Here is a 25,489-nt window from a genome sequence, read left to right as displayed (position 1 = left end):
TTTTTCTGTATCAGCATCTTGAATTCAGAGAGTAAAATATTATATAACAGTTTGTCTTTGCTATAAGGCAACAGCTGTAATAAACAGACCCACATGAGCTACAGCTCATCCTTTAGGTACATTTAGCCCTCGCTGCTGAGGAGACTGGGAATGTTGCATCTTGCCTCACTGCTCAAAGCAAAAAGATTTAGGACAATTACGGCGTAAACTGAAACTTATTGCGGACTATGCTGGAACAGAGTTGGACTGAAATCAATCTAAATCAGCATTAAATTGGACTCATTTGTCCTCTACCTTAGCCTCTTGCCAAGTGGGAAATGTTTTTCTAGTCTTCATTACTATGCACCTTACTGCATGCACTGACCTATAGTGATTGTTGTGATACAATCATACTGGGTCTAAACACCGACTATGTGAAGATGTTGCTAAGCAACCTAAAAATAATCTTAAGGGGATAAAAGGGAGGGAGAGAGAACAGCCTTGCACTGCAGAGCCGAGAGGATGGATGGCATTGTGTATATATCGCCGTGAATCCACTTTCAAATATGCCTTTAACAAACAAGAGCCATGCAGTGACCAACTGTCTGCATGTTAGCCAGAATTAGGACCTTTTCTGCAGGATCAAAGTGCTCTCTTAGCGGTGGCTGACATCAAGGGGCCATGAGGGGTGCATTTAGGGTCCCACAGGCCTTTAGCACTCGGAGCCAAAGGGCCAAAACATGACCATCTGTCTGCTAGGACTGTCTCTGCAGGGGGTCTGGACAGATTGGAGCAGACTTCTCATGCGCCTGTGCTCTCTTACAGCTGGGCTGAGGGGGTCGAGCCCTGGTGAGGTGATGGTTGTTTATGTACAGCATATGCATGTGAGTAAGAGGGTGTGTCCGTTTGCACAAGCTCTTATGCAGATTCAGTTCAGAATGTAGAGATCATGGTGATACATCAAAAAGCAATCAAAGGAGGCATCAATATAATGTAAATTTAAGAGAATTACACAGTGACAGTGGAGTGACACGTGCACGCTGTCCTAGATTACAAGGAGACAGGTGAACAGTCATGCAGCTGCCACTCTTTCCTTTAGATATGCATTACAGTTTCCGTTTATTCCCAAAACGTCCTACAGAAACATTTGCTAAAGGCGTGTCGCTTCTATTCTGACTCACATCGTGTTTTTGTACTTTCTTTTCACGAGACAACCATCTTTTTCCATCCAGATGTTCAGCCAATGAGGAGTCGTGCTGTTTCCAGAGGAGGAAGGAGGCGGAGGAGGGAATGCTGCAGGATGCTCATTACTATGGCTGTCAAACCCAGTGGCGCAGCTATGTCCTATAAAACATCCCTTTTCATGTAAGATTTACGAGGATGCTGTGCACCATGTCCGCTGCGGCTGTCGCGGTATGGTTTGGTACGGGTACGTATCGATTCAATTCGGAAATAATCCGGGAGTTTTCTACGCGTTTGCCTTTCGATGCGGCGCCCATGCTAGTTAGCTAGCTAGCTAGTTAGCCTGCTTCTGGTTAGCTGCTCGGTTCATTTTTTCCAGGAGGCTGAGGAGGAGACATGGAAAATGGCTAACAATAGACAGCTCTACCGTTACACGGGCGGAGTGCGGACATATTCAGTGTTAAAAGTCTTTTCACATCTCCAGCTAGGGTTGACGTTATACGTTGTCCTGCTAGTTTTGTTTGTCATTTATTCAGCCGTAATTACCTTTGGAGAATAGCCCGTGTCCCCTGGCGCAGGCCCGTGGTTCAGCGTAAAACAGCTGTTTTATGAATGCCTGCAGCAATTACATGTGGGGAATAGATAATATTAATACACAGCTCTATAATGTGTAATACAACAGTAATCGGTACAGTAACAGTAATCCTGCCTATATGAAGGTTGTAATGTTCTTTTTTTCCCTTTTCATTACAAAATTAGCCTCCTGTCACCTTTTAAAAAGCGAGGACTCCAGTCTTAGCAAGACTTAAAATATGTTTTTGCTTTTTTCCACAACTAATAATTTTAGTCTCAGATCATCTGTCTATTATCTTCTTGATTAATGACTTATTGGTTTGACTGCATGTCAGAAATGTAGTGAATCTGCATCTTTAAAGCAGAAGAAGAAGTGAACATTATGACCTTCATGAAGGCAGCGTTTATTGCACGGCTGTAGTATCAGACTGTTAATTCAGTAAAGTGTACTCAAAACTATGGCAACAACACTGAGTGTACGAAGGCAACTGGACTGGTCCTTGAACGCCACACTTGTTCCATTCATGCTTTTATTCACTGATCCAATAGTTTACATTGTGCATGCCCATGATGCCAAAGACGGCGCTTTACATGAGAGAAATGTCCGTGTGGAGCGATCCGTGGGCTTGAAGCAGAGAACGGTCCTGTACAGAGATGGTGAGTGGGTGTGTGCAGTGGTGCACTTCATGTGTTGACCCGCTGTCCCCTCCCCCCCGTCATAACACAGTGACACGCTCAACTGGTTCCCCATTAATACTGACATTATTGTTTTCAGTTCTGCTGTCCCACAGACTTGGCCCACTTACTTGTAGCGTCACAACAGTTTACTGAATTTAGATTTTGTCTAAACTTTGTCATTGCTAGAAGTAGAATTGATCCTAAATCATTAACTTTGCGACAAAGATCTATTTTTCCTCTTTAACACAATGCTGGTATTTTACTGCACTGATTCAACACTGTGACTGACAACAACTTTTAAACAAATCAGGAATTAACGTACCTTCACAGAGCGCTAGAAGAGTGAGCAGGCTGTCTTGTGTGCACTCTTGTCCTCAGCCATTGCCTTCTGCTCGTTGTGACACCGAACGCTTTCACTTCCAGGTCTGTGTTTAGAATAGTGAGGCTGAAAACCAAAGCTGCGGTCGAAACAGTAGCGATCCTTGTTGTCTGTGCTTCCCCTCTAAACACCACAGGAGCACATGCATTCCTCCTGACCCTTACGACGTGCACATACAAAGCTGATTCAACAGGATTAAAGCACATCCTTCCCTTGTCTCTGCCTCAGCTAGCTAGAGGCCTCAGTGAGTTTGAGCCATTAGAGGGACAGGGGTGGTTTAACTGAGGCATCACTCCTGCGACTTCAGCCAGTCCAAGGTCAGCCCAGAGAGGCATAAAATCTGGTTAGCCATTTCCACCCCCAAGGCCTGTTAGTGATCTACTATGTGCGTGTGAGTTTATTACGATTATGTGCAATGTGTACAGAATATTTGTATGCCGGTGCATATGTGAGCCCAGTTATCAGGAAAGTGCAGCTTGCTGTGGGTTTTAGCATCCACTTGTCTGTCTTTACATTTGTGCCGTAGCAGGAGCTGACAGGTTAGTCTTCAGCGGACAGTTTAGCATTAACCTTCAATTGGTGATGTATTATGTACAGTAGGTGCGCTGCAGTCCATCATCTCGAGAAGGCCTGGCAGAAAGTCAGCCTGCCACAAATAAGCAGATCTGATACTATTAGCAGAGCTTCAGTGCGGCTTAGTCAGTGATCTTTACTTACAGAGAAGGTGAAACACAGTCCAGTAGGAACCTGTTAGACTGGCTAACATAATGCTGCCAGGTCTGTGCGTTAGGCCTTAATGTTTGTTGGTGAATCAGAGCTTTAATGTGGAGAGGCTAAAACACATTTCAAATCCCATAGGTCATTTCCTATTCCTCACACTGCCATTGTCTCGTGTTTGGACGTGTCGCAGATATTTTTACGCCGCGTCCAGTCGGCCGCTTAGAAGAGCAGAATAGCCAAAGGTTGACCTTGACCGGGAGTGTGTGACTTTGGTCCTCTGTGTGGCAAAGAATTGATGTGGCCCAACGGGTTGGCTAATAGAATTTCGAGCGTGTGCATTCAGAGTGGGATTTGCACATCGACTCAAGTCATCAGCGAGAGCGCCCCTGGTGTGCCGAGACTGAATGAGGTTTTATTCTTGGTCTCTGAATAATCTAGATCCTAATGTCACGGGTGCAGTAGTAGCAGCAAGCGGAGCTATCTCGTGGATTAGTCGTGCTCAGGTGGTTCCCTCAATCTGTCCTCAGAAATAGATGCGATGGATATAACCTCGGGTTTCTATAAGTAGCACCACATTTAGTAGCTGCTAAATGCTATTGATTGTATCTAGCTGTGACCGAGCCCTTGGGGGACTCAGGACATATGGCCCGTTCAGCGTCTCTGTTGTGGCCACAGATGTAGCCCAGTTTAACATACATATGGGACCGTTTTATAACTTAACACCGCCAGCAGCTCATCAGTGTGCTCAGATTGCAGTTAGGCAATTTGGCCTTGTAGATGTGGACTTCCTTAATAATCTGCAGCTTACTGTGTCACTTAATCTTCAATAACCCCTTTGTGCACGCTGGTAATAGATAACGCTTAACAACCAAATATCACGTACTGACTTCCTCTTTCATGCGCACGGATTAAAATGTAAGTCCTGCTCTATTACTCTCTTCAGCTGAGACAGTCCTTGGAAATCAGCTTCTGTTCAAGAAGAGGGCTTAAAGTAGGGACGTAGAGACCCGCTTCATGTCATGATGGTTTGATGCTCAGGAGGAGATGGTGCAGGAGATAAACGGCGGTGAAAGTTGCTGACATGTTGCTTGCAGGAAGGACCACGGCTCTCCCGCGCCTTCTTGTAGCTGCTCAATGTGTCTGCGGGCGAGAACAGTTCGTACTCTCTTTCTCTGTTCTCTTGCACTCCATAGCACAGATCTCCAGTTTTCCCTCCCTCCTTTGCTCTTTCTCCTCCTCCTCCTCCTCCTCCTCCTCCTCTTCCTCCTTGTAGTCTCCCATGGTGATTAAAAATTGAGTGCCCACCCACTGAGGGAGAGAAGGGGGGGAAAAGAAAAGTGAGAGGAGAAAAGCGCTGCGCAAAAATGCTGAGAGTTTTAAAGAAGACAAGTGGGCAAGAGAAGGGGGAATAGTGAAAGAGAAAGATGCACAGAGAGGGTGGGCTAATCACCTCCAGTCTTACATTGTGTAAACTTCTGCTAAGGGGCTGCCATTTTCCTCGAGATGCCCTTCACAAACAAAGACTAAATGCTCATGTTTGTAATGGAGTGGGGCTAGACACAGAGCATAATGGAGACGGAGTGGGAGGAGGACATGAAAACAACCCTGTACAGTCTGAATGATTCTCATTACTGCTGCTTCTGCTCACAGTACCTCAGCTCCTTGCCCCTGAAATCCATTGTTGCGGTTTAGCAGCTTGATCTTCCTGTATATATATATATATGTAATCAGAATTTTTCTGGCAGCTCATAATTTTACCTTCACGCTTGGATGTTTCTGCACCGCATCCTTGTGTGAAGTGAGTGCATTTACCTCCACGAGAATACACAGGGGCCAGGAAAGAGTAGTAGACACATCTATCATCGTGGGCAGTATTGATTCTCAAAGTGTGAAGTAGGTTAGCAGGTACGAGTAACCCATACGGTTGCTTTATCTGTTTTCGCCTCTATTAACGCCCTTAACGCAGGTCATGAACGATGAACGAAACAAAAAACTGGGCTCATTTCCTTTTTGTTTGAAATCTTTGTTTCAGTGGTCACCATCTTGTCGAGATCGCACGCAGACCGTAACGTCTACCCATCTGCGGGAGTGCTTTTCGTCCACGTTCTGGAGAGAGAGTACTTCAAAGGAGAGTTTCCTCCATACCCCAAATCAGGTAGAACATCATCAGACATTGTCAGCACTTTGGTGTTGTGATTAATTGTGTTGAAATACTCGATTTTCTAAATCTGTAAAACATTTGTACAGGAAGTCTTTGGCACAGTCATTGTATAAATGGATCACTGCATTGTCCATTTATTATATTACTACAGTAGAAAATGCTTAGCTGCTGTTGGAAAAACATCCACAATTCAGCTAATGGGTCTAAATGCACATTACTGAATTGATTCTGACCCTTAACAGACCATGGGGTCACCCCTCATTAAACAGCTCTACCCTCAGGTGATGCCAGCAATGACCCGATCACTTTCAATACCAACCTGATGGGCTACCCCGACAGGCCTGGCTGGCTGCGCTACATCCAGAGGACTCCGCACAGCGATGGGGTGCTCTACGGGTCCCCCACCGCAGATCACGTCGGCAAGGCCACCGTCATAGAGGTGGGTGGTTTCAAAGTGAAGAGAAGGAAGATGAAGGCATTTGTGCTCCTGTTTAATGCGCCAGGGAAGGAAAAGGAACTCCGCTTTTGTGCTAAAAGTGTTGAATAAATGAAAGCATTAAATGAAAAGAATCAGACATTTTGCGTCCCTTAAAGGGAAGACAGTATCAGACACTCTTTGCCAAGGCACACTTAATCGAGTAGTAACACTTTTGAATTGATTTTACTGAGCACAGCTGACTTGTCAGCATTTAGCGGTAGCATAGTGCAATGTTACGCTCTGAGTCTTCAGACTTAAACTCCATTATGTTATTTTATGCTTTCTTTGTCTCCCATAAGCTACTGTAGAAATTCTTTTCCCAAAAGGCTTAACGTTCCCAGCGGCGCACATGTGCCTGTATACTGCGTCTCAGTTGGGTACAGAGCCTGAGTAGTGTATGTAGCTCAGCCTTGTCCAGAGGGCTGCTGCCATATAAGCTGCACTGATCTGGGCTTAAACTTTCACCCCTGTGTGTTGCAGATTACTGCCTATAACAGACGCACTTTTGAGACGGCGCGGCACAACTTGGTCATAAACATCATGGCCACAGAAGGTAAGGGGGTGCCAGCATGAGAGCTTAGAGCAGAGATCAGACTGTGCGACTTCCCTGATTAAATCCCGAGGGCGCATTCAGTACTCGAAGAGGAAACGTTGCTTTTGATTACGACGAGGACTGATCAATCATTTCTAAAGAGCAACACGTTTATCTGACCATGTGTTCATAAAGTGTATACACTTACAGACTGAACTCTAGCAAACTGTATGTGCTGATGACCTGCAGTTTTTAGGTAAACTGAAAGATGTGTCTCATTTGTTAACATTGTCTTCAATGAAGTATCACAGGTTAGTCCTCATAAATCAGTATGATACACTGTGGCTGCTGTAAACACACATGTATTATTACAAAATGTTACAATTAGAAATGATTAGCTCTAAGAAGCAGCCGTTCCTTCTCATCTTTGTAGCTACACCTCACATCTGTGCATTTGTATGTTGGAGCCGCGGCTTGTCGACCAGTCACGGTACATGCAGTACAATATGAACCAAGCCGGTTGAACGCTCAGCAGATGTTCGTGGCGCTAACATGACATCACTCTCCCTATGCTGTGATGTCATCTGCCATCTGGCCCCAGAAGCAGGCCTTGTCATAACAGAGCGGAGCAGACACACCAGCGTCTGCTGGACAGACTGGTGAATTCAGTGTCATCTATGCAGCAGCATTCAAATATTAATGATGTATTACTCAGCAGAGCACCACTGTAGCTGCCCTCCCGTCTTCTTGCTCCCTTGTTTTCTTTCTTTTCTCATTTTCCTCAAACTCTCTCTTGTCCGTCCCCGTGCACAGAGTTCCCTCTGCCCTACCAGGCCGAGTTTTACATCAAAAACATGAACGTGGAGGAGATGCTGGCCAGCGAGGTGCTGGGGGACTTCCTTGGAGCGGTGAAGAACGTATGGCAGCCTGAGCGCCTCAACGCCATCAACATCACCTCGGCGCTGGATCGCGGTGGCCGTGTGCCCCTGCCCATCAACAACCTCAAGGAAGGGTGAGGGAAAGATGATCCTGTTCCAGCTAAATCAGGGGTTTCTTTTCTTAGCATTTTATAGCTCTTTGCATTGATTTTGTATTGTATAAACCAAACAAAGTGAAGAAAAAGTGTTAAGATTTAGGTCTAATTCCCGTGGATAAAGCAATAAGCATGTGCTGTAATGGCCTTAAAGAGTCTCTCCATGAGTGACCTCTTCACCTCTCTCAATCAAACAAATTGCTTATATTTTCAGCCCACTCACATCAGGCTGACATTTGATTTAATTGGGGCCTCTGGGATCCACAGCTCGCTGTGAATTAGATGAGTACACTTGGCCGTCAGCGCTGACAGACACTGTCAGTTGGTCTATTTCAGAGGGGAATAGCCCACATGAACTGCCATAAGTTGCGCATCAAAGATTCATGCTGACGTTTTGGAAGATGAAAGCAACGAGGAGAAAACTCAGTGGAGGAGAAATGCTTTGACTTTAACAAGCCTCAGCATAAACATGTAGAATGAGGATCCACCTTCGCCTTCTCTTCTCTTCTCTTCTCTTCTCTTCTCTTCTCTTCTCTTCTCTTCTCTTCTCTCCTGCTTTGTATTTCACCGTCTCGTCCTCTCTAGGGTGTACGTGATGGTTGGTGCTGATGTTCCCTTCTCGTCGTGCCTGCGGGAGGTGGAAAGCCCACATAACCAGCTGCGCTGCAGTCAGGAGATGGAACCCGTCATCAGCTGCGACAAGAAGTTCCGAGCTCAGTTTCACATCGACTGGTGTAAGATTTCTCTGGTGAGGATTGTCTCGTGTCTTGACACTGATGCACCTTTTTCATGAATCTTGGACAAATGCTGAATTATTTATTACTTATTTCTGTAGGTCGACATTAATAAAGTGGTGCCGGTGTACATTACCCGTCCTGACCCAGGCACTGGGATCCTGCCTGAATATGGGGAATACAACCCCCCCTCCGAGTCTCTGAAGGCTAGGGAATACTTTTCAGACTTCCTCATCACACTGGCTGTTCCCTCCGCTGTGGCACTAGTCCTCTTCTTCATCCTTGGCTACACTATGTGTTGCAGACGGGAAGGGGTGTAAGTGTGCTTGGTCTTATACTTGTATGCAAATATTGCACCGAACACCCCGACAAACATTTGAGGAAAGCGCAGAAACTGTTACTTAAGTGTATGAGAACCAAATGGGAGACAAATAGTGCAGGATATTTGGAAAAGAGCAATAATCTGGACTGGAACTGCAGCTTGTCATCGCCATCCAGTCGTACGGTCCATTCCAAGTTCCCATGACTATCTGTCACAGCTTTTTGTTACATTCATCACGTACATCTTTCTGTTTTGAAGCGTAGATGTGACACGGAAGGCCATCCATCATCCTCCATCATTTACAGGCTGGGAGAGACGTGCCCCCTCATTCACTCAATGTTCCGCCTCCCATCACCATTCCCACTCTGTCTATACCCAGCAATCCATTCACTTGTGTGTAGATGTCTGTACAAATATTAATATTAGTATTTAATTCATCCATTTTGTTTTGTTTCTAGGGAAAAAAGAAACATGCAAACACCAGAGTAAGTGTTTTACCTCTCCTGTGTTTTTCTTTATTTTGGGTCTGTTCCTGTCCCCTCCCCCTCTCTCTTTGCTTTGCAGTTCTGTCATCAATGTTGTCATTGACGGCTTTCTCATTGCCATTCATATGCTCATCTGTGTGTTGACATCCATTCATCCAATGGGCTGCTCAAAAATTCAATGACCAGATGTGGGTAATTCATGCTGTAGCGGTAACAAGTTGCTTTAAATGTACATAAATCTTGAAGACTCAGAACATATCCTGCACCATGAGTCAGATGAAGTCACAGAGATAGGTGAGGGTGGATGTTTCCTCTGTGTATGCATGAACTGAGCGCAGAGCTCTCCATAACAGACACAAGCCGATTGTACACTCAACTACATTTTGTTTCAGAAAGTAAAGCACTGACAAATTCACACCGCTAACCGCGACAGCAGACCAGCTCATACATATTACTGTCACTGGCTCTCCTCTCCAGCATCCAGCTCGTTCACCACAGCTCCATTCAGAAGTCCAGCAAGGAGCTGCGGAGCATGTCTAAGAACCGGGAGATCTCGTGGCCCCTCTCCACCCTGCCCGTCTTCAACCCAGTCAGCGGCGAGGTGGTGCCGCCCATCCACCCCGACAACTACGAGACCACCAGCATGCCGCTCATGCAGACACAGACGTGAGTGGAAAGATGGTTTTGGTGGAGGGGAAACACGCGGTGACGCAGCACGTCGCGAATGAAGGAACAATCAGCCGTGCGCACGTGAAAAGCGCTCACGCTCATTAGCAGGCACGCAGATGTATGGCTTACAGGCGCCACTATGGGGAAATATAAGTCGAAACAACACTATTATCGTTTAATCTTGTTTGCGGTGCTCCTAACGTGCCGTGTTTACAGCGAAAGCTGCAGCAAGCGAGTCAGGCCTTTGGAAAATACGACTACAGCTTAAGAGGTTCAAGCTGTCCCATGATTTTTCCTAATGGGCTTGAAACTCAGAAAAATTTGCTTATATAAGTACATGCTTTCACATGATACTAAAGGCTCTTGTATGTGAATGTCTGTTTACCATAATCATTGTTTATAATTCCAGGAATCTGCAAAACCAGATTACGATACCGCAGCAACGGCCCTCAGGTTAGTATTTCCATCAGCCTTTGTAGCAGTCTGGCTCACTTTATCTAAATGTCTAATAATATGATTATTTCATGTAATTAAATAACAAATAAGGATGCTTGCACATGCTTCAGTCACATGAGTGGATGTCAGAAAATCACGTAAGCCCTGACTTGTCATTATGGTGGGTGTTCGTTCTTCTCTCTGCATTAGAGTCATAGTTATTTTGCTTTGATGATCTTCTCCTGCATCACTCTACACATACAAGCATCAGGAGTCTGGAATTATTCAGTTGGATAGAGATCATTGAGAGCAAATCATTTTCAGGCTCTGTAGGAAACCAGGCATGAGAGCTTTGCTGTCTGTCTTGTTGCGTCTCAACACCTGCAATTGCGGTATTGGTGCGTGAGCGCCCTCCTGTGTGCATGTTGAGCTGCACTAACCCGCTGCTCTCTCTGTTCACTGCTAACAAAGGAGATAATTATGTCATGTCAACATTTCGACGGCTGGAGGTAGGTGCTGCAGTCCGTGTATGAGTTAATGTAGAGATGCTGAAGTTATTTCAGCTCAGCTCTTCTGCTAAACAGCACTACAAGCATGTCAAAACTTCAATTTAAACGCGTAAAACTTTTTCCTATTTATTCCAGGTAAATGGTATTCCTGAGGAGAGGAAGGTGGCCGAAGCACTGAATTTGTGACCAGAGACACCAGTGTTGGAGCTCACTTTGATTCCATAACTATATTTTGTTTTTTTCTAACATTTGTGCCAATCCGCATGCCTCAGAAGTGTCTATACAAAGATTTATCGTCCATATGCACTTTTTACCTGAAAGAGTGAGAGTGTAAAAGAACAAAAGAGCTTAGCTGATTGTAAAAGTAGATTTGAATATTTTGAGATATTTGTGTAAAGGTTCAAACTATGTATGTATTTCTTCTTGCTTTTCACAGTGGACCTCATAGAGGAAAAGGGAGTACATGTAAATCCTTTAGTTGTCATGTGTAATTAATTATATGTAATGTGTCACATGATAACAATAAAGTCTTTCAGAGTAATTTGCATTTTCTGGAAGTAACTCCGGTAGACTCGAGTAATGCCTGAATGGTACGAAAAGTATGTTTTGGTCCAGAAAAAGAAGCCAAACCAGCACATTTTATGAAGGTATTATTAACAATGTACAACAGAATAAAGGCATTTATAAATAATATGGATACATTTCACATTTTTAAGACATCACAAAAAATTTACAAGTAAGATATTTCAAAGAGGCCCTGCACAGGGGTATCAATAGTTGTTGCTTTTACACGACCAAAAAGATCTATTAAGGCCTGAAACGATTACCAAATTTATAGCTGCTGATCAGCAATAGATGAGAAAACGGATCAGTAAACCTCACACATTAATGAAAATTGTAACATGGAAATTCTCATCTATATGATGAGGTGGTGACCGCTTAAAGAAATTACAAATTGACTTGGCTCTCATTCATTTGAAAACTGCACACCATCAGATAAACGACCGGAGAAGCCTTGTAAAATTGTTCCACGGTAAAGAAAAGTGAATTTTTTGTGGACCCAAGTTTTTCTTTTGAAAGATACATAAATGTGTAGAAAACAAATGACATTGCACAATTTCACAACCTCATTGCAGATGAAATATGCAGCTCAAAATTCATATGTAACACAGGTTGCAATATCATAGTTTTGTTTCTGAAATGACCTCGACAACACATCTGAGCCACCCAGTAAAAATGTGCTAAAGTAAACAAAGTATCTGCGCTGGCACCTTGTTAAACCCATGTTGAACGTTATATTTCACGGCGAAGACGAAACAAAAATGCACATCTTACGATAAAAGTGCTAATCTCTCTTGAATGTCTTGAGGACATTCAGGCAAAGAGACATCAACCGTTTGTCAAATGACGAAATACACAAGGTTTTCCTTGAAGCAACAGTAATATGTCTTCTCAGGTCAGTCAGTGCATTCACTGGGAGCGTTTAAATGTCGATGTGGCTCTGATGCAAAGTGCCAGAGGGAAGATTGTGATCCCGGGCTACATCGCAGAAGATGTATGTATTTAAGCCACTGAGAAAAGCAGTATGTTCAAAGGCATTCAGTCTTAAGAAATCACTTATTCACCCACTCACTGTGGCAGCAAAGGGAGGATGTGTATAGCTGTTTAGCTGTTATTCCTATTGTACAATAATAACACAGTTTGTGCGAGCCAGTGCATTTTCCACCAGAACTGTGAGGCATGTTTTTAACGGCAGCGGAAGGATAAATGACTAAAAACACTGCTGAAGTGTCGCTGTATAAAATAAAGTCTCGCAGTCTATCATACAAATATACACGGACAATGTATGGAGTGAGCTCACGGGACAGACAGACAGACGTCGGACTGCGAAGACTCGACCTCTGCAATGCGTCTGAGGCAGGTAATCGTCTATTAGATGCTGAGATGGGTACAAAACTACCTATGTCATACTTCCTTCACAAACAGCAGTCATGATCGCCACATACAAAATAAAAGCCCCCCCCCCCCCAAAAAGGACAGTATAAAATATAAGCTTAATTTAAATCATTAAATACTGTACATATCACATAGAATTTCAGAGCTACAGCAGGTGACCACAGTACCTTTCAGCACAAGGCAAACATTTCTAAAATTACTCACAAAAACATATGAAAAAATGAAAAAATATGTTGAGGGATGATCCAACATTTTAACAATTGCACTCCCAAATTTTTACTTGAATCTTGAGTTTTTCTTTTCGTTCGTTTTATTATTTTTGGATCACCCAAGCCGGTTGTTGGTCCATGTTTTGCATATTTAGATATCTAACACTGTTTGAAAGTCACCAGAAATACTGTACAAAGTAATGTTGATAATAAAATGCAGCACAATTGAACATTGTTGTAGATATCTGAATATGTAGGTTATGGATCCACCTGAGTGAAAACACCTTCGACTGCTATTGCCACGTGGACGGAGTGTGAGCCTAGTGATCGCTTCCGGAGTGAAGTAGTGACAGGAAGTACTGTATGTGACAGAATAGACTTATTAGTGTGTCTGGCTAAATAGAAGCAACTCTGCAAAAAATTCACACAGCAAGCATGACGCCTTGAAATGAGAGGACTTCCTTTTGTTGAGAATAAGATTCCGCCTCGTCAATTTTCTTCTCTGCTCTTCCGTTGAATCCAGAGAGTGTAAACCTCGTGAGCGTTTTGTTCTTTTTCTTCCTCTTGCAATTTGCACTTTGCCCTGAAAGGAGCAACCCCCCCGCCCCCTCTCTTGGGGCACTTTTCTTTTCTTCAGTGTGCGACTTTCACAGCAGTAAAAAAAGTACAGACTCTGCTCAAACATGGCCCGCAGAGAGACACTGTCCTCCCGGGCGTCCCACAGCGGAGGTTGTCTCCCTAAAACGCCGGGCCTGCTCCTGGATTGGATCCGTTCCCTCACTTCAAACTCAGCAGGGGCTTGGCCAGTCTGTTGTGGCCCCTTCCGAGATCAGAGGTGTCCATCAGGCACCGGGTGTGGGCTGGCTGCCCCTGGCTAGCAGCAATACAAAAAGACTGAAGAGCCCCACGGCCCCCAGTCTCTTCAGCAGGGCCACGCTGTCTTTGGGGATGACCACCTGGGCCAGGTCATTGGTGATGAGGGAAATCTCATGAGCCACGCACACAAAGATGAAGGTGCTGACCATGATGTTAAGTGAAGGGTTTCCTGGGATCAGGACCAAAATTCCCTTGGTGTCTGCCGCCAGCCAGATGTGATACTGGCATATGAACAGCTGGGGGAGTCAAACAAAGCACATTCAGAGGCATGTAATGTAATGTGTGCCATTTTCCGGGAAGCTACTGAACATCACATACAGAGCTGGCACAGATGATCAGCTGCTTTTTGACCTGTATTTGTCATCATATTCTTATTCCTGGTATTCTACTGGTTGCCTCACCTCAGCTATTAGATAAGAAAACCTTATTGTCCATTAAATGACAGTAAGGCTGGGGAGGTTATATTTTTATTCTTATGATTACTCATTTCTCTTGATTTATGGTACCCTTTGCGAAACACTTTGTAATGTAGGGTTAGTGTTAAGGTCTGCTACATAAATTATATTCTTTATACTCCATTATTGCAACTCTACTGCCAAGTCCGTCTTACCTCCAACGAGATCTTTCCGAACCATGCAAAGAATGAGCTATATATAGAGCGGGCGTAGCCAGGAATGTTCCTGATGAGAATGAAGGCCAAAATCTGTGGGCAAAGAGAGAGCGAAGACATTTCAAAGAGGCAAAGCATGAAGACACAATGAGAGTATTGTGAGGTTTTTATTATGTGAAGTTGCAGGCTGAAGTGAAAGAGTCAAAACTACTCAAGCTTTAGTGCTAAAAAGTAAGTCAAATAGGGCTGCAGAATGGGCAATCCTGGCTTGTTTACAAGGGAAAAGCTTAACTATGCTGTAATGAACTTATCTATAGGACTACTTCAAACAGTTTCCCGGTGGGGACTGGCCCTACGTGATACCGGCACTATCTTTAGCCATGAAAGAAGGAAACTCCCTTGCTGCAACACTCTGCTTATTATCCTGCCTAGTTACTATCATGTAACTAAGATAATGACATCTCAAGGAAAAGCCAAAGGAACTGCAGCTGGGACACCATCCTACTATTAGAACTATAAAATCATCTTCATACTCATACACACACACACACACACACACACACACAGGATCAACAGTTATCCCAGGCTGACTCCTGAGATGACATGTTTGCTGTAAAATCACATGACCATGAAAGGAAATGAAGGAAAATTTAAAAACGTACCTGGACCACAGAGATGTAAGGATGCATCTCGTTGCACTCTGTTTTGGTTTTGCAGCTGCTGGCCCATACTGAGTAAGTCTAGAACGGCGGGCGAGGGGGAGGGTCAAGTTAGGTAACAGGTTTTAATCTTCAGCTGCAACAATGACAAGGAGGTGGCTGACTTGGTTTGATTAGACCTTGACCAAAGCAGCGACTGTGACTCTCAACTGCTTTGTGGAGTCAGCCAAGAATAGAGAGCTGCCTCAGTGGAACACAATCTACATTTACCACCTGGGCATTATCAGACCTTTCTCAATACTAACAAGAACTTTGTCCTGATGTGCGCAAGAGCATTAGGAGCAGAAGCTTCCCAAGGCAGGTATCAGGCATGTAAGTACCCCCACCCCCCATGTCAGAGAAGCCCAAGTGTGAAGACTCTTACTATGAAGGAGACAAAAGAGAGGAAGAGGAGCAGGCTGGAAATCTTGGCAGAGAAGAGAGCCTCTCCTTTGCCCTCCGACAGCACCTGCCGCTTCTGAAGCACCAGATAGATGAAGGCAAACAACATGCCGTGTATCACCGCCTGCAAGACAACATTACCACATTAAAACCACTTTACAAAGTTTGGAAAATGTGGCCCCATTTCAGAAACCTTCTGATCTGCATTGTTATTACGTTTCAAAGAGGGTATTAATGCAAAGACTGACTAAAGTGAAGTGGGCTGCAACTGGAGCAAAACTTACGAATCGGTCCAGCTTCCATCTGAACCACCACTCGTGGATGCTTCCGTTCAGCTCAAAGAGCTTGGAGATGGGCCACACAGAGAAGGTACTCTCAAAGAAGCCCTGGAATCACAGCGCCAAAACATGAATATTACATAAGCAGGGCTTTAAACAAGGACCAAACTATGGATGAGCGAAAACTACGACAGCAGTGAGGTGAGCAGTAATTAAATCCACTGCACAATTTAATTTTCACTTAAATGTTTTGCACAACCAAAACTTAAAGTGAGGTTACAGCTGTGACTGCTGGGATTAAAATGTTTTCAATCCACCCACCTGTGAATAGGCAAAGAAGCAGATAAACAACAGGAGGCCCAGCAACTTTGCCAAGACCCCAAGGTGCCACATGCCACTACCTGTTCAGAGAAGAAGACAGCCATTAGCAAAAATGTTTTTCTGCCGCCCTGTGTCAGAATAATTGTTTCTATTCAATCCGAGTCTGTACCCACAGGTATTTTCCAAAGGTATGACGCAAGTGAGTGAAACAAACAAAAACTTACTGTTGGCCCTCTTCTGAAGGATCTGAGGCCACATGGCCAAAGTGCCGTATATGATGACGAACCAGAAGGTGACCAGAGGGACAAAGTAATAGAACTGGTAGGGTCTGTCCATGACCACACACAGCACCAAGACCAGGAAGTTCAGACGGAAAAGCACCTGCAGTGGAATGAATATGAAAACACAGAAACATGCACACATCCATCAATCATTTCCTCACAATGATAATAACACATTAAAGGCTTATTTCTCTGAAACTATGAGCACAGATTTGATCAAATTGGTGTTGAACAGTTGCCTGCTGCAGGCCTCCATGTTTTCCCGAGCAGATGTACAGGGATGCATTTAGACCAGAATTCGGGAATGCCAACTATCGACTTGAACTGCAGCCTAAAACAACCTGAATATTCAGCAGTCTCTCTGGACTGCAGCTACCAAGATCTCTGAAACTCCTCATTCTACAGACAAACGTCTAAAATTTCAGATCTGTCTTCAAAGTGCAACATATGAAATTATCCAGCTTAAAAACCTCTTAAAATCACTTGCTTTAAGCCCCAAACTAAAAGCCACATTCGTAGTACATACGTAGTCAGAGCTTAGTATCTGAGAGTTTGCACTTGCACCACATTTCAAATTGAAGCTCAAGAGATAAGGACTTCTGCCGTTTAATCAGCATTACTGGATAAACACTGGATATCTTGGATTGTTGGCAACACTGAATGAGTTCTCAGAGTAGACGTGGCACCATCGAAACCCTTAAACAATCAGACAGTAAGCGAAAAGCAACATACATTCACTCAAACTAATGAGACCTGTGAAACGGAACACATTAATCGAGATTCGTCTTAACAGTAATGTAATGTTTTGGAGTTGAAAAAGCTTCATTTGGGGGCTTTTACAAGCAAATATGGATAAGCAACAGAGGCTGGTAGTGCGCTGACAAAAGTTTGCACACAAGTAAAGTTTATCTTTATGGATTATACTAATGCCTGATTGACAAGAACACTGTTGACACATGACGCCTTTCATCTTGCGTTTCCAGAGTAATGCATTTCTGCTGACATGTAAGACATTCTTAATGAGTTGTATTTCATAAAGGGAGCTTCTGTTTAATTCAAATACTGTGTGTATTCTTTACCCTGTTTAACCCCACCATAGAACCACAAGGTGACTGCTGAAGTATGATAAGCTTGCTAGGTATTCATTGACTGTGGTTAGCTCGGCTTGATTAGTGGTTTACAGCTTAATAATGTGTGTTTGTGCTGATTGCAGACGGCGACTGATCAGGCTGATTATCAGCTAACTGTAGTGAGTTTCTGACGACATTATGCAGTAAATGGTTGTCCTTTGTGTACACGTATTTAAACTACTTTGGCAAAGGAGAATTGTTCAACACCGATTTTAACATATGTTCTCATGCTTTTGAGAGAAATAAACCTTTTGTGTGCACAGAAAAAGTTGTGGATCTTTGACTTCCACTGAAAAATGAGTCATTAGTCATAATAGTAATTGCTGTCACAAGAAAAAAAGAGTTACTGCAAGACTCAGATTAACATACAACTGACTGTCCTCTCACCTGACACACTCTATACAGGCCAAAGTCTCCTTTGAGCCAGAAAAAGGAAAAGTGTCCATAGCCAGTCTGAAAAAGGTATGCTGCCACCAGCACCCGCACATGCATGTACACTGGAATGAACTGGAAGACAGAAAAAAAATGCATGTATGCCTTTAAATCAAACATTAGCGTACATATTGGTGTACACTGTCTCAAAGCAGGTTACACCCAAATGGACGTGTAGACGAGATGTTTGGGACTCACAGCGCTGGCTCCAGATATGTGATAGATGAGGATGACCAACTGCATCCAGCCTTTCCACTCATCTGTTTGCTCTCGGTTGAGTAATTTGGTCTATTTGAAAGAAGGAAAACAGAACATGCAGAATTGTATATATATATATATATATATATATATATCTATATCAAATATCAAACTACATTCACACATAAAGACACACATTTCACTGAACTGCACCATCTCACCTCCTTGCTGCTCTCGCTGTAGAAAACTCCCAGGATAAATATATAGATGAGAGGGATGAAGAATGTGGAGTGTGTGTAGAACTTCTGCTCTTTCATGAACACGTCTGCCCTGTCACAAAGGTAGAAATAGCCCATGATGACACCCATCCTGCAGAGGGCCTGGAAGGGTGCCTTTGGACCCAGGGGGACAGCTGCAGTTGCAGGCTTCTTCTCCTCCAGGCTCTCCACATCTGGGGGCACAGGTCGGCGGGGGCGGTTGTTGCCGAGGACATGGAGGACCAGGAAGACCAGGGCAGAGCCCAGGAAGAAACACGCTGAGAGTTTCTGGAGGAGGTTTGGGGGCGGTAACGTCTGGCAGCAGGAGCCGTCGATGGGCCTCAGCAGCTTGTTGCACACAGAGTTCATGAGGACCATGGCGCCCTGACAGGAGCATTACACAGAGCGGCGAACAAGATGAGAGTAACATGATGGGACTGTGCTGCCACAACAGCTGAACCTACAGTTACTAGACCAATCTAATTGGCAACAAATAATCTTTAATTATTCGTCATCCTGCCTACCACATTCCTGGTGCTCTCAGGCAGATGCAAGCCGTCATCTGATTGGGTGATAGTTTCCATTGCAGCCTGGCGGGACGCGGCCAGCAGCTTGACCCGGGACCTGCCGTTACGCTTGCTGCTGTTGAGCACGTCCACCGCTGCTTCGTTGTACAACTCAAGCTGCTGGTTGGTGATCATTTTCCTGTTGTCACTCAGCACGTCTTCATTTACCGGGTCTAGAGGACAGAGGTGTGATGGTGTTTTGAGCAACGTGAACAGGAAGAGATGTGTTTTATAGGCTGCATGCATGAAAATGAAGACTTCTGTGAATGTGTGAACCATTCAGTCATTCTAATGGTAATCCCATATGATATGAATAAAGCAATCATGTGATACCCATCTGAGATGATCTTACCTTGCAGGACCCAGTAGACCTCTCCATGGTCAGCCAGCCTCTCCAGGTACACAGCAATGGCTGTCAGGTTGACTTTGTACTGCTGCAGGGTCTCGCTGCTGCCACTGTGCAACTTGATGGACCACTGTAGTAAATGGATTAATGGAGATTAAGATTGACATAACTCAGCCACCACCTCACTTACATCTATCATGACATGTGCAAGCATTGCCAAGCACTCATTTATACAGCTTACTGTGGCAGCTCCAAGGATGACAACATCTGGCTTTGCTGAAGCTTCCTGCAACACACAAGACAAGGTGCAATTAAAAAAGACAAGTTTAAGAAACTTCCTCAATTAACACTCCCAAGCTGTTAATAACAGAGCTTAGCATCTGTACTCACATGTGTCCATGATATCAAGCGTTCCTTCATCGAATTATTTGCCTCTGGATACCACAGGAAGTCCTACACATAAAGAGGACATAGATGTTTTTAACTTCTATCAGACAATGTTTTCACACATTAAGAAAACGACATAAAAACATATCCAGAAATAGCTTACCACGTTAACAGAGGAGCTCTCATCTTTAAAGGAAATGTCCTCGTGCTTCAGACATTACATGGGGACAGACAGAAAGAAAGCCTGTTAGGCAGATAGTACTCCTCTTTTTCCCTGATTGAGATCAGACCAAAAATAGTTACGACTGCTGCACAACTGCCACACATTCCAGTGCTTCATATTGTGTAGATGGATTTTTGTGCAAACCACACCGATAAGAACTTAAATTATTTCTCACATCAAGGCTGTGGCTCAGGTTTTACAGTACCAAGTAGGAGCAAACTGTTCACAAACAGTGGAGTGTTTTCAGATCTCAGTTGATCAGATACTTTTAGTTTATAGACAAATGGAGGAATGTCTGATAACATCTGCACTTTTGGTTTTTGTCCCACAGCTCGTTACCTCTGCTGAACAATTTCCATGCTGCTCTTTCTCATAATTACCTTGTTTCCATCTTCTCTTCGATCATGGTCAATAATTTTAATGAAGGAGTAAAATAGCTGCCGGATACGTGAATCGCCAACAAAGGCCACCCGCTTTTCAGCAAGGCAGGTTTTGGCTTCACTGTAAGACAAAACTGATGGTGAGGAATCTAAAAACTGTACATCTTAACAACTGCAGATAGCAACCATTCATGTGCTGGGTGGTTCATTTCATAATCTAATCAAAATCCGATCTTATTACAGAGTCTTTCTCTGTCACAGTATCTTCTCCATCGGCTATTAGACTCACAAATTACCCATACACACACACACACACACACACACACACACACACACACACACACACACACACACACACACACCTCATCCACTACTACTATACACTTGAATCTTTGTCTCAAACACACTGTACATATAGTAAACTTGCACAGTTAGACTCACATGCTTTTGTATTTGTGCATCATGCAGCCATACGGCTGCCATACATTCTCCCCCAAGTAACGTCCTCTGGACAGCAGCCATTCACATGAGTCTCCGCCTGGAGGCAAGACACAGAGAATCTCTACCAGTCAGACCAAACAAAAAACACAGCTCTCGCTTTCATTGTGACAATGACTGAAACCTGCTGTTTCAATGGTACCCTGGCTTTTCATTCATTGCTGTCAAAAGACTAGTATACAATGCAGGGCTCTGCTTGGGGCCATAGTACAAAATGAAGCCATCAGCAATTAACCATAAATCTCTCCAGCTATTCATCTGAGCGCAAAATGAATGGAGACATCTGCAATTGATTCAATCCATACAAACAGGCTAACACGAAGGGTGGGCTGGCGAGAGACGTGGGCATGTAGTGTCATCGTAAGCCAAAGCAGCTGCTTTCGGTGTGTAACGTTACACAGGGCTCCCTGGTTCCTATCCCCTTTCATGGACAAAGTCCACTACAGTATATGCAACCCAGCTGGTAGGTGGATGTATGCCATGCGAATAATTCTTTATGGTCCAACTCTGGGCTTAGTGCCATCGCTGTCACTGTCAGTCTTGGGATGTGGGACAAGCCAAATGAGATCCAACACATCAATGCACCTCACTAATCTTTGCCCGACGTATCAATGCAAACTTATGGGAGACCGGAGACAGAGGGCAGGCTGCTACAATACTGTTCAAAACTACTTAAGCTGCAGTTTGTTACGTTACTTGTTAGCGTTAACATACACCTTTTTTCTGCCAAGCGTTATTGATAATGTACGTTAGCATGTATCCTTTTTGAACACGTTAACTGAACAGTTAGTGACGACCTGAAAGGGATCTGACCTAATGCTAAAAACCTTGTTCTGTCAATTGTTAGCTACATCAGCCTACACGCGACTTCCCAAGCTGTAATCAAGCGTGCCCTGACAGAGGCATGTAAACACACCTAAATGCAGTGTTAGCTTTACTCGGCTAAGCTATCCAGTCCGATTTAAGTTCGTGCAGGATGAGTTACCGTTAGTTAATTTAGTCAAGCTAAACATGCAGTCATCTATCTGTATCGTCTAAGGTCCGCAACTTGTATGTCTCACCCTTTAGAAGCAGCACCGGATAACAGCGCTGCTCCGACCCGCAAAGTACTCACAGACACAAACAGCTAGCTAGCTAACGTTAGCAATAGCTGCTGTTGACTGCATCAGTAACTCAAATAAACAGGAGAACACTTACCTCCATAATACCGCAAAGCTGTGTGAAACACGAGGAGCAAAGTAACGACTACTAGCGATATCAGTTTTGCATTTTTAATGGTAAAATGTTGATTTATTTCGCGTTTGCCCAGGCTATAGGCCAGGACCGCCATCTTTGCTCCTCCATGACAACAAGCACCTGTGCAGTGTAGCAGCGTCCGGGTGCACCATCTGCCCGGGCTGCTCCATGTGACACCGCCTCTTTCTGTGTCACCGCTGCGAGCTCAAAGCAGGTGCGGATCAGTAATAAGATTCAGAGTGTCTCAAGTCCAAATTAGTCTACTTTTTTTTATTATCCTGAAGAGACAGCACTCACTTTTAGATAACTTTGCGACGCACAGTAAAAGATCCGTGGCTTCAAACACGTATTTGAAACCAAAACTTTGGACAAAGTGTATTATACGACAGTGTTGTAGATAATTTGATTATGTTTTCAAAGATGTTTCCTTAGACCTTCTTTGAATCAGAGAGAGAATTGCAAACTGCAGTACTTATCAGGCCTTTTCGAGGATATTGTTTATTTCTTTGTTTTAAATTAACTGACCCTTGATGGGACTAAATATGCTGAAGAGAGAGTCAATATGAACAAGTACTGAAATTGTGTCAATTTGTAGTACAGTAGATGCAATTCCTACTGGCCACCGACAGAGGCTGCTAAAGGTCATGTAACCACTGTGTTCATTGCGTGTGAATGACTTGTAAATGTGCTCAATTATGTTTATCCACTTCCAGTCCGCCAAATCTGTTCCAATCTCTCTCTCTCTCTCTCTCTCTCTCTCTCTCTCTCTCTCTCTCTCTCTCTCTCTCTCTCTCTCTCTCTCTCTGTGTGTGTGTACAGCCAAGCCCCACGTCGTTTGACAAAAAGTCTGCCATTTTACTCTGCACTCTGCTGAAACATTGTTTTCATACTCTCAGCAACTTGTATTGCTTTGTCTGGGTCGGACAGACACAACCCACAGGTATTATTTATACCCATACAAATGTTTTTTTCTTATTTCAGAGATGAATGGAAGTTATAATTAACAGCCTGCAGTGCAAACAACGCACTTCTGAAAATACCGAAGGTGTCCAAGCAAGTTTGCAGGGTACCTGCTCATCATAAACAGGGACTGTAATAAATCAGCAGGTTTGGACTGAGTCAGAAGTGGAGTTTAAACAATACTTAAATCCTAAAAATAATTCCAAAAGTAGTCATACCACAGTGTTAAAATACTACTATTAAAGATATTGCATCCAAAATGTTACCTAAGACAGCAAAATATACTTTAAGTATAGTAGAAGAACTTATGATGCTTCTATACTTAGATTATCATCCTGGGAAAAGAGGACATCTGCTACAAGACCCTAGACCCCAGGAAACCCCCTCAGCCCCAGGTTCACTATCTTCTAATTGGTTGTATGCAATTTGAATAACTGCAAGTTTGTTTATGAATTTGTGCTCTGAAGCATGATCTCTGTTATTTTTACTTTATATTGTGCTCACATGGTGCATATCTGTAAATAAAGATATGTTTATGGCAGTACAGACAACCTGGAGCCAGGTAGTACTCCAGCAAAGCAGTGCAGGTTGGTCTCTAGGTCTTGGGCATAAAATGAAAGAGGAGCCAAATTCTCGCTCCAGGGGCCACCTAGCATTTTGGTCTAGCCATACCTTTAGGTCTTTTAATATAAATTGTGCATCATATTTGTGAGACAATAATATGTTTTGAATGTAAAATCTTGAACTGCAAAGAAACCAGTAACTCTATCTGTCAGATAAATGTAATGGACAAAAAAATAAGGAGAATTTTGCTCTCTGAAATGTCGTGAAGTAGAGGTAGTATGTAGGTAGCATGAAATGTGAAGTAAAAGTATCTCAAATTGTACTTAAAAACAGTCTGGGATACTGCTTTTCTGCTTTCCACCACATCAGTTTCCACAGCTTTAATAAGTAAAAAAAGAAAATAGCTTATGTGTTTGTGGCCTGAGGTGTGTCATTCCAATCTGTGATTTTGATGTAATTAGTGGATGCTGTGGACCTATAGATGCATCTTGTGTCCAAGGCATCCTTTGCGGCTCAGTGGTGAAAGATAATGTGTTTATTTGGCTGGCCCTAAGGCTACATTAAGGATGCCAATAAAAACGTGCCATGCTGCCTTCTAGTGGTTAAAGAAAGTGACGCAAGTGACCTTTGATGCCTTCAACTCCAGCTGAACAGAGCTGCTTGTACATGTGGAGGTATAATTAAATGACCATTTTCAGAAAGCTTGCATATCCCAGTTCCTCAACACACTGAACTCACACTGATTCTCAGCCTCTGACAAACTGACAAAACAAGAGAGCTGCCATGTTCCCATTGTGAATCTAACTCAAATCGGTATGCATACATCACCGCAATTCAAGCCTTGATCCAAATCACAGAAATTTATTTGGATGCAAAAGCTGTATTATGCAAGAATAAGCAACATCAGAGGATGCATATTTACAAGAAACAATGCACGTTAGTAATCACACATTGGCATGGACAGTGTCAACAGAAATTTACTGTACATTAAAATTGGATGTACCTTTGAAAAGCAAGAAAAGGGGGGCTGGCAAATGAGGATATGGCTGTGCTTCCATGATAGGAAGATGTTTAAGTTAGTGATGATATATAAATCATCAGCCAAAACTAGAACCAAAAAACAGTGAAACACCTTCACTGGTGCTATTAAAACATGAAAGCACTTAAGTCACTGAGTAGTGTGTTTTGGAACATTGGACATGCTTTATTTCAGAACTTTTCACAATTTATTTAAACATCTCACATATACAAAATAGGTACAATAGACTTTGTGGTGTCATTTTTTGAGAGAGAGAGAGGCCGCCTAAAAACCATTCAGAATTGGATGAAATATGTGCTGTCAGTATGAACACTGTGTGTGGGGTTTGAAGAGTTAAAAAGCCTGAACAAAAAACAAAACAAAAAACCTTCTAGACAAAACAAAACAAAACAAAAAAAAGGAACAAAATGAAATGAAACAAAACAAAAACCAGACATCAGGTTTAAGAACATTCCACCTGCTTAAAGTGGGGGAACATCAGGGGACGAATGCAAGACTCCTCAAATGTCAATACAAAGTAATACAGTAAAAAAGTGGTTTGCTCCACAGCTGCATATTAGCACCATAGATCTCTGCTTCAAGTAACTGAGCACCTTCCGATACGGGACAAAGCTTGAAGCATTAGAAGTCTTAACATCTCTGTTGTGGACCCAGGTTGTGTCAATAGTATTTTCTTTAGGTACATGCATGAGGTAGTTTAAACCTTTTTTTCATGGAAATTGTGGTTTTAAACCTCCTCTTTGGAAGATATACAAAGACCACAAAGTGATGCA

At 43.4% G+C, this 25,489-nt stretch overlaps 2 protein-coding genes across 17 annotated transcripts; one reads left to right on the top strand and one right to left on the bottom strand.

Moving 5' to 3' along the window:
- The first annotated feature begins 909 nt into the window (after positions 1-909).
- sgce (sarcoglycan, epsilon) lies at positions 910-11,410 on the top strand. 16 transcript variants are annotated; one of them, XM_070985107.1, is made up of 12 exons: positions 910-1,043; positions 1,212-1,408; positions 5,544-5,666; positions 5,954-6,111; positions 6,631-6,703; positions 7,496-7,694; positions 8,301-8,463; positions 8,551-8,765; positions 9,734-9,922; positions 10,335-10,378; positions 10,832-10,869; positions 11,005-11,410. In XM_070985107.1, exons 2-12 carry the CDS (start codon positions 1,360-1,362, stop codon positions 11,053-11,055), a joined length of 1,302 nt encoding a protein of 433 aa, XP_070841208.1. In that variant the 5' UTR covers positions 910-1,043; positions 1,212-1,359; the 3' UTR covers positions 11,056-11,410. The 16 variants fall into 16 exon arrangements, with proteins under 16 accessions (XP_070841208.1, XP_070841207.1, XP_070841205.1 ...); XM_070985102.1 differs by lacking the exon at positions 910-1,043 and adding an exon at positions 9,230-9,256 and having other exon boundaries at positions 1,243-1,408; XM_070985101.1 differs by lacking the exon at positions 910-1,043 and adding an exon at positions 9,230-9,256 and having other exon boundaries at positions 1,243-1,408; positions 5,942-6,111.
- Positions 11,411-13,134: 1,724 nt separating this feature from the next.
- On the bottom strand, positions 13,135-22,285 carry casd1 (CAS1 domain containing 1). Its single transcript, XM_070985094.1, has 18 exons — positions 22,115-22,285; positions 20,861-20,957; positions 20,420-20,540; positions 19,980-20,024; positions 19,820-19,882; positions 19,671-19,715; positions 19,436-19,559; positions 19,042-19,256; positions 18,482-18,901; positions 18,261-18,350; positions 18,018-18,137; positions 16,444-16,600; positions 16,220-16,299; positions 15,905-16,006; positions 15,604-15,744; positions 15,183-15,260; positions 14,521-14,613; positions 13,135-14,146 (listed from the first exon to the last, which is right to left on the bottom strand). The coding sequence occupies exons 1-18, from the start codon at positions 22,245-22,247 to the stop codon at positions 13,877-13,879; spliced, it is 2,394 nt and encodes a 797-aa protein (XP_070841195.1). The 5' UTR covers positions 22,248-22,285; the 3' UTR covers positions 13,135-13,876.
- Positions 22,286-25,489: the final 3,204 nt, after the last annotated feature.

This window comes from Chaetodon trifascialis, chromosome 17 (assembly GCF_039877785.1).
Source record: "Chaetodon trifascialis isolate fChaTrf1 chromosome 17, fChaTrf1.hap1, whole genome shotgun sequence".
In the NCBI taxonomy this organism is placed as follows: Eukaryota; Metazoa; Chordata; class Actinopteri; order Chaetodontiformes; family Chaetodontidae; genus Chaetodon; species Chaetodon trifascialis.
The sequence above is the reverse complement of the archived record's forward strand: the minus strand, read 5'-3'. Positions and strand labels throughout refer to the sequence as shown.

Coding starts and splice junctions, on each gene's coding strand:
- sgce (XM_070985101.1), top strand. CDS start 1,360: ATGCTGTGCACCATGTCCGCTGCGGCTGTCGCGGTATGGTTTGGTACG. Junction 6,704..7,495: donor AAACATCATGGCCACAGAAG/GTAAGGGGGTGC, acceptor CCCCGTGCACAG/AGTTCCCTCTGCCCTACCAG. Junction 10,379..10,831: donor ACCGCAGCAACGGCCCTCAG/GTTAGTATTTCC, acceptor CTGCTAACAAAG/GAGATAATTATGTCATGTCA.
- casd1 (XM_070985094.1), bottom strand. CDS start 22,247: ATGGCGGTCCTGGCCTATAGCCTGGGCAAACGCGAAATAAATCAACAT. Junction 19,560..19,670: donor TCATCCTTGGAGCTGCCACA/GTAAGCTGTATA, acceptor CATTTACTACAG/TGGTCCATCAAGTTGCACAG. Junction 14,147..14,520: donor TCGGAAAGATCTCGTTGGAG/GTAAGACGGACT, acceptor TGACTCCCCCAG/CTGTTCATATGCCAGTATCA.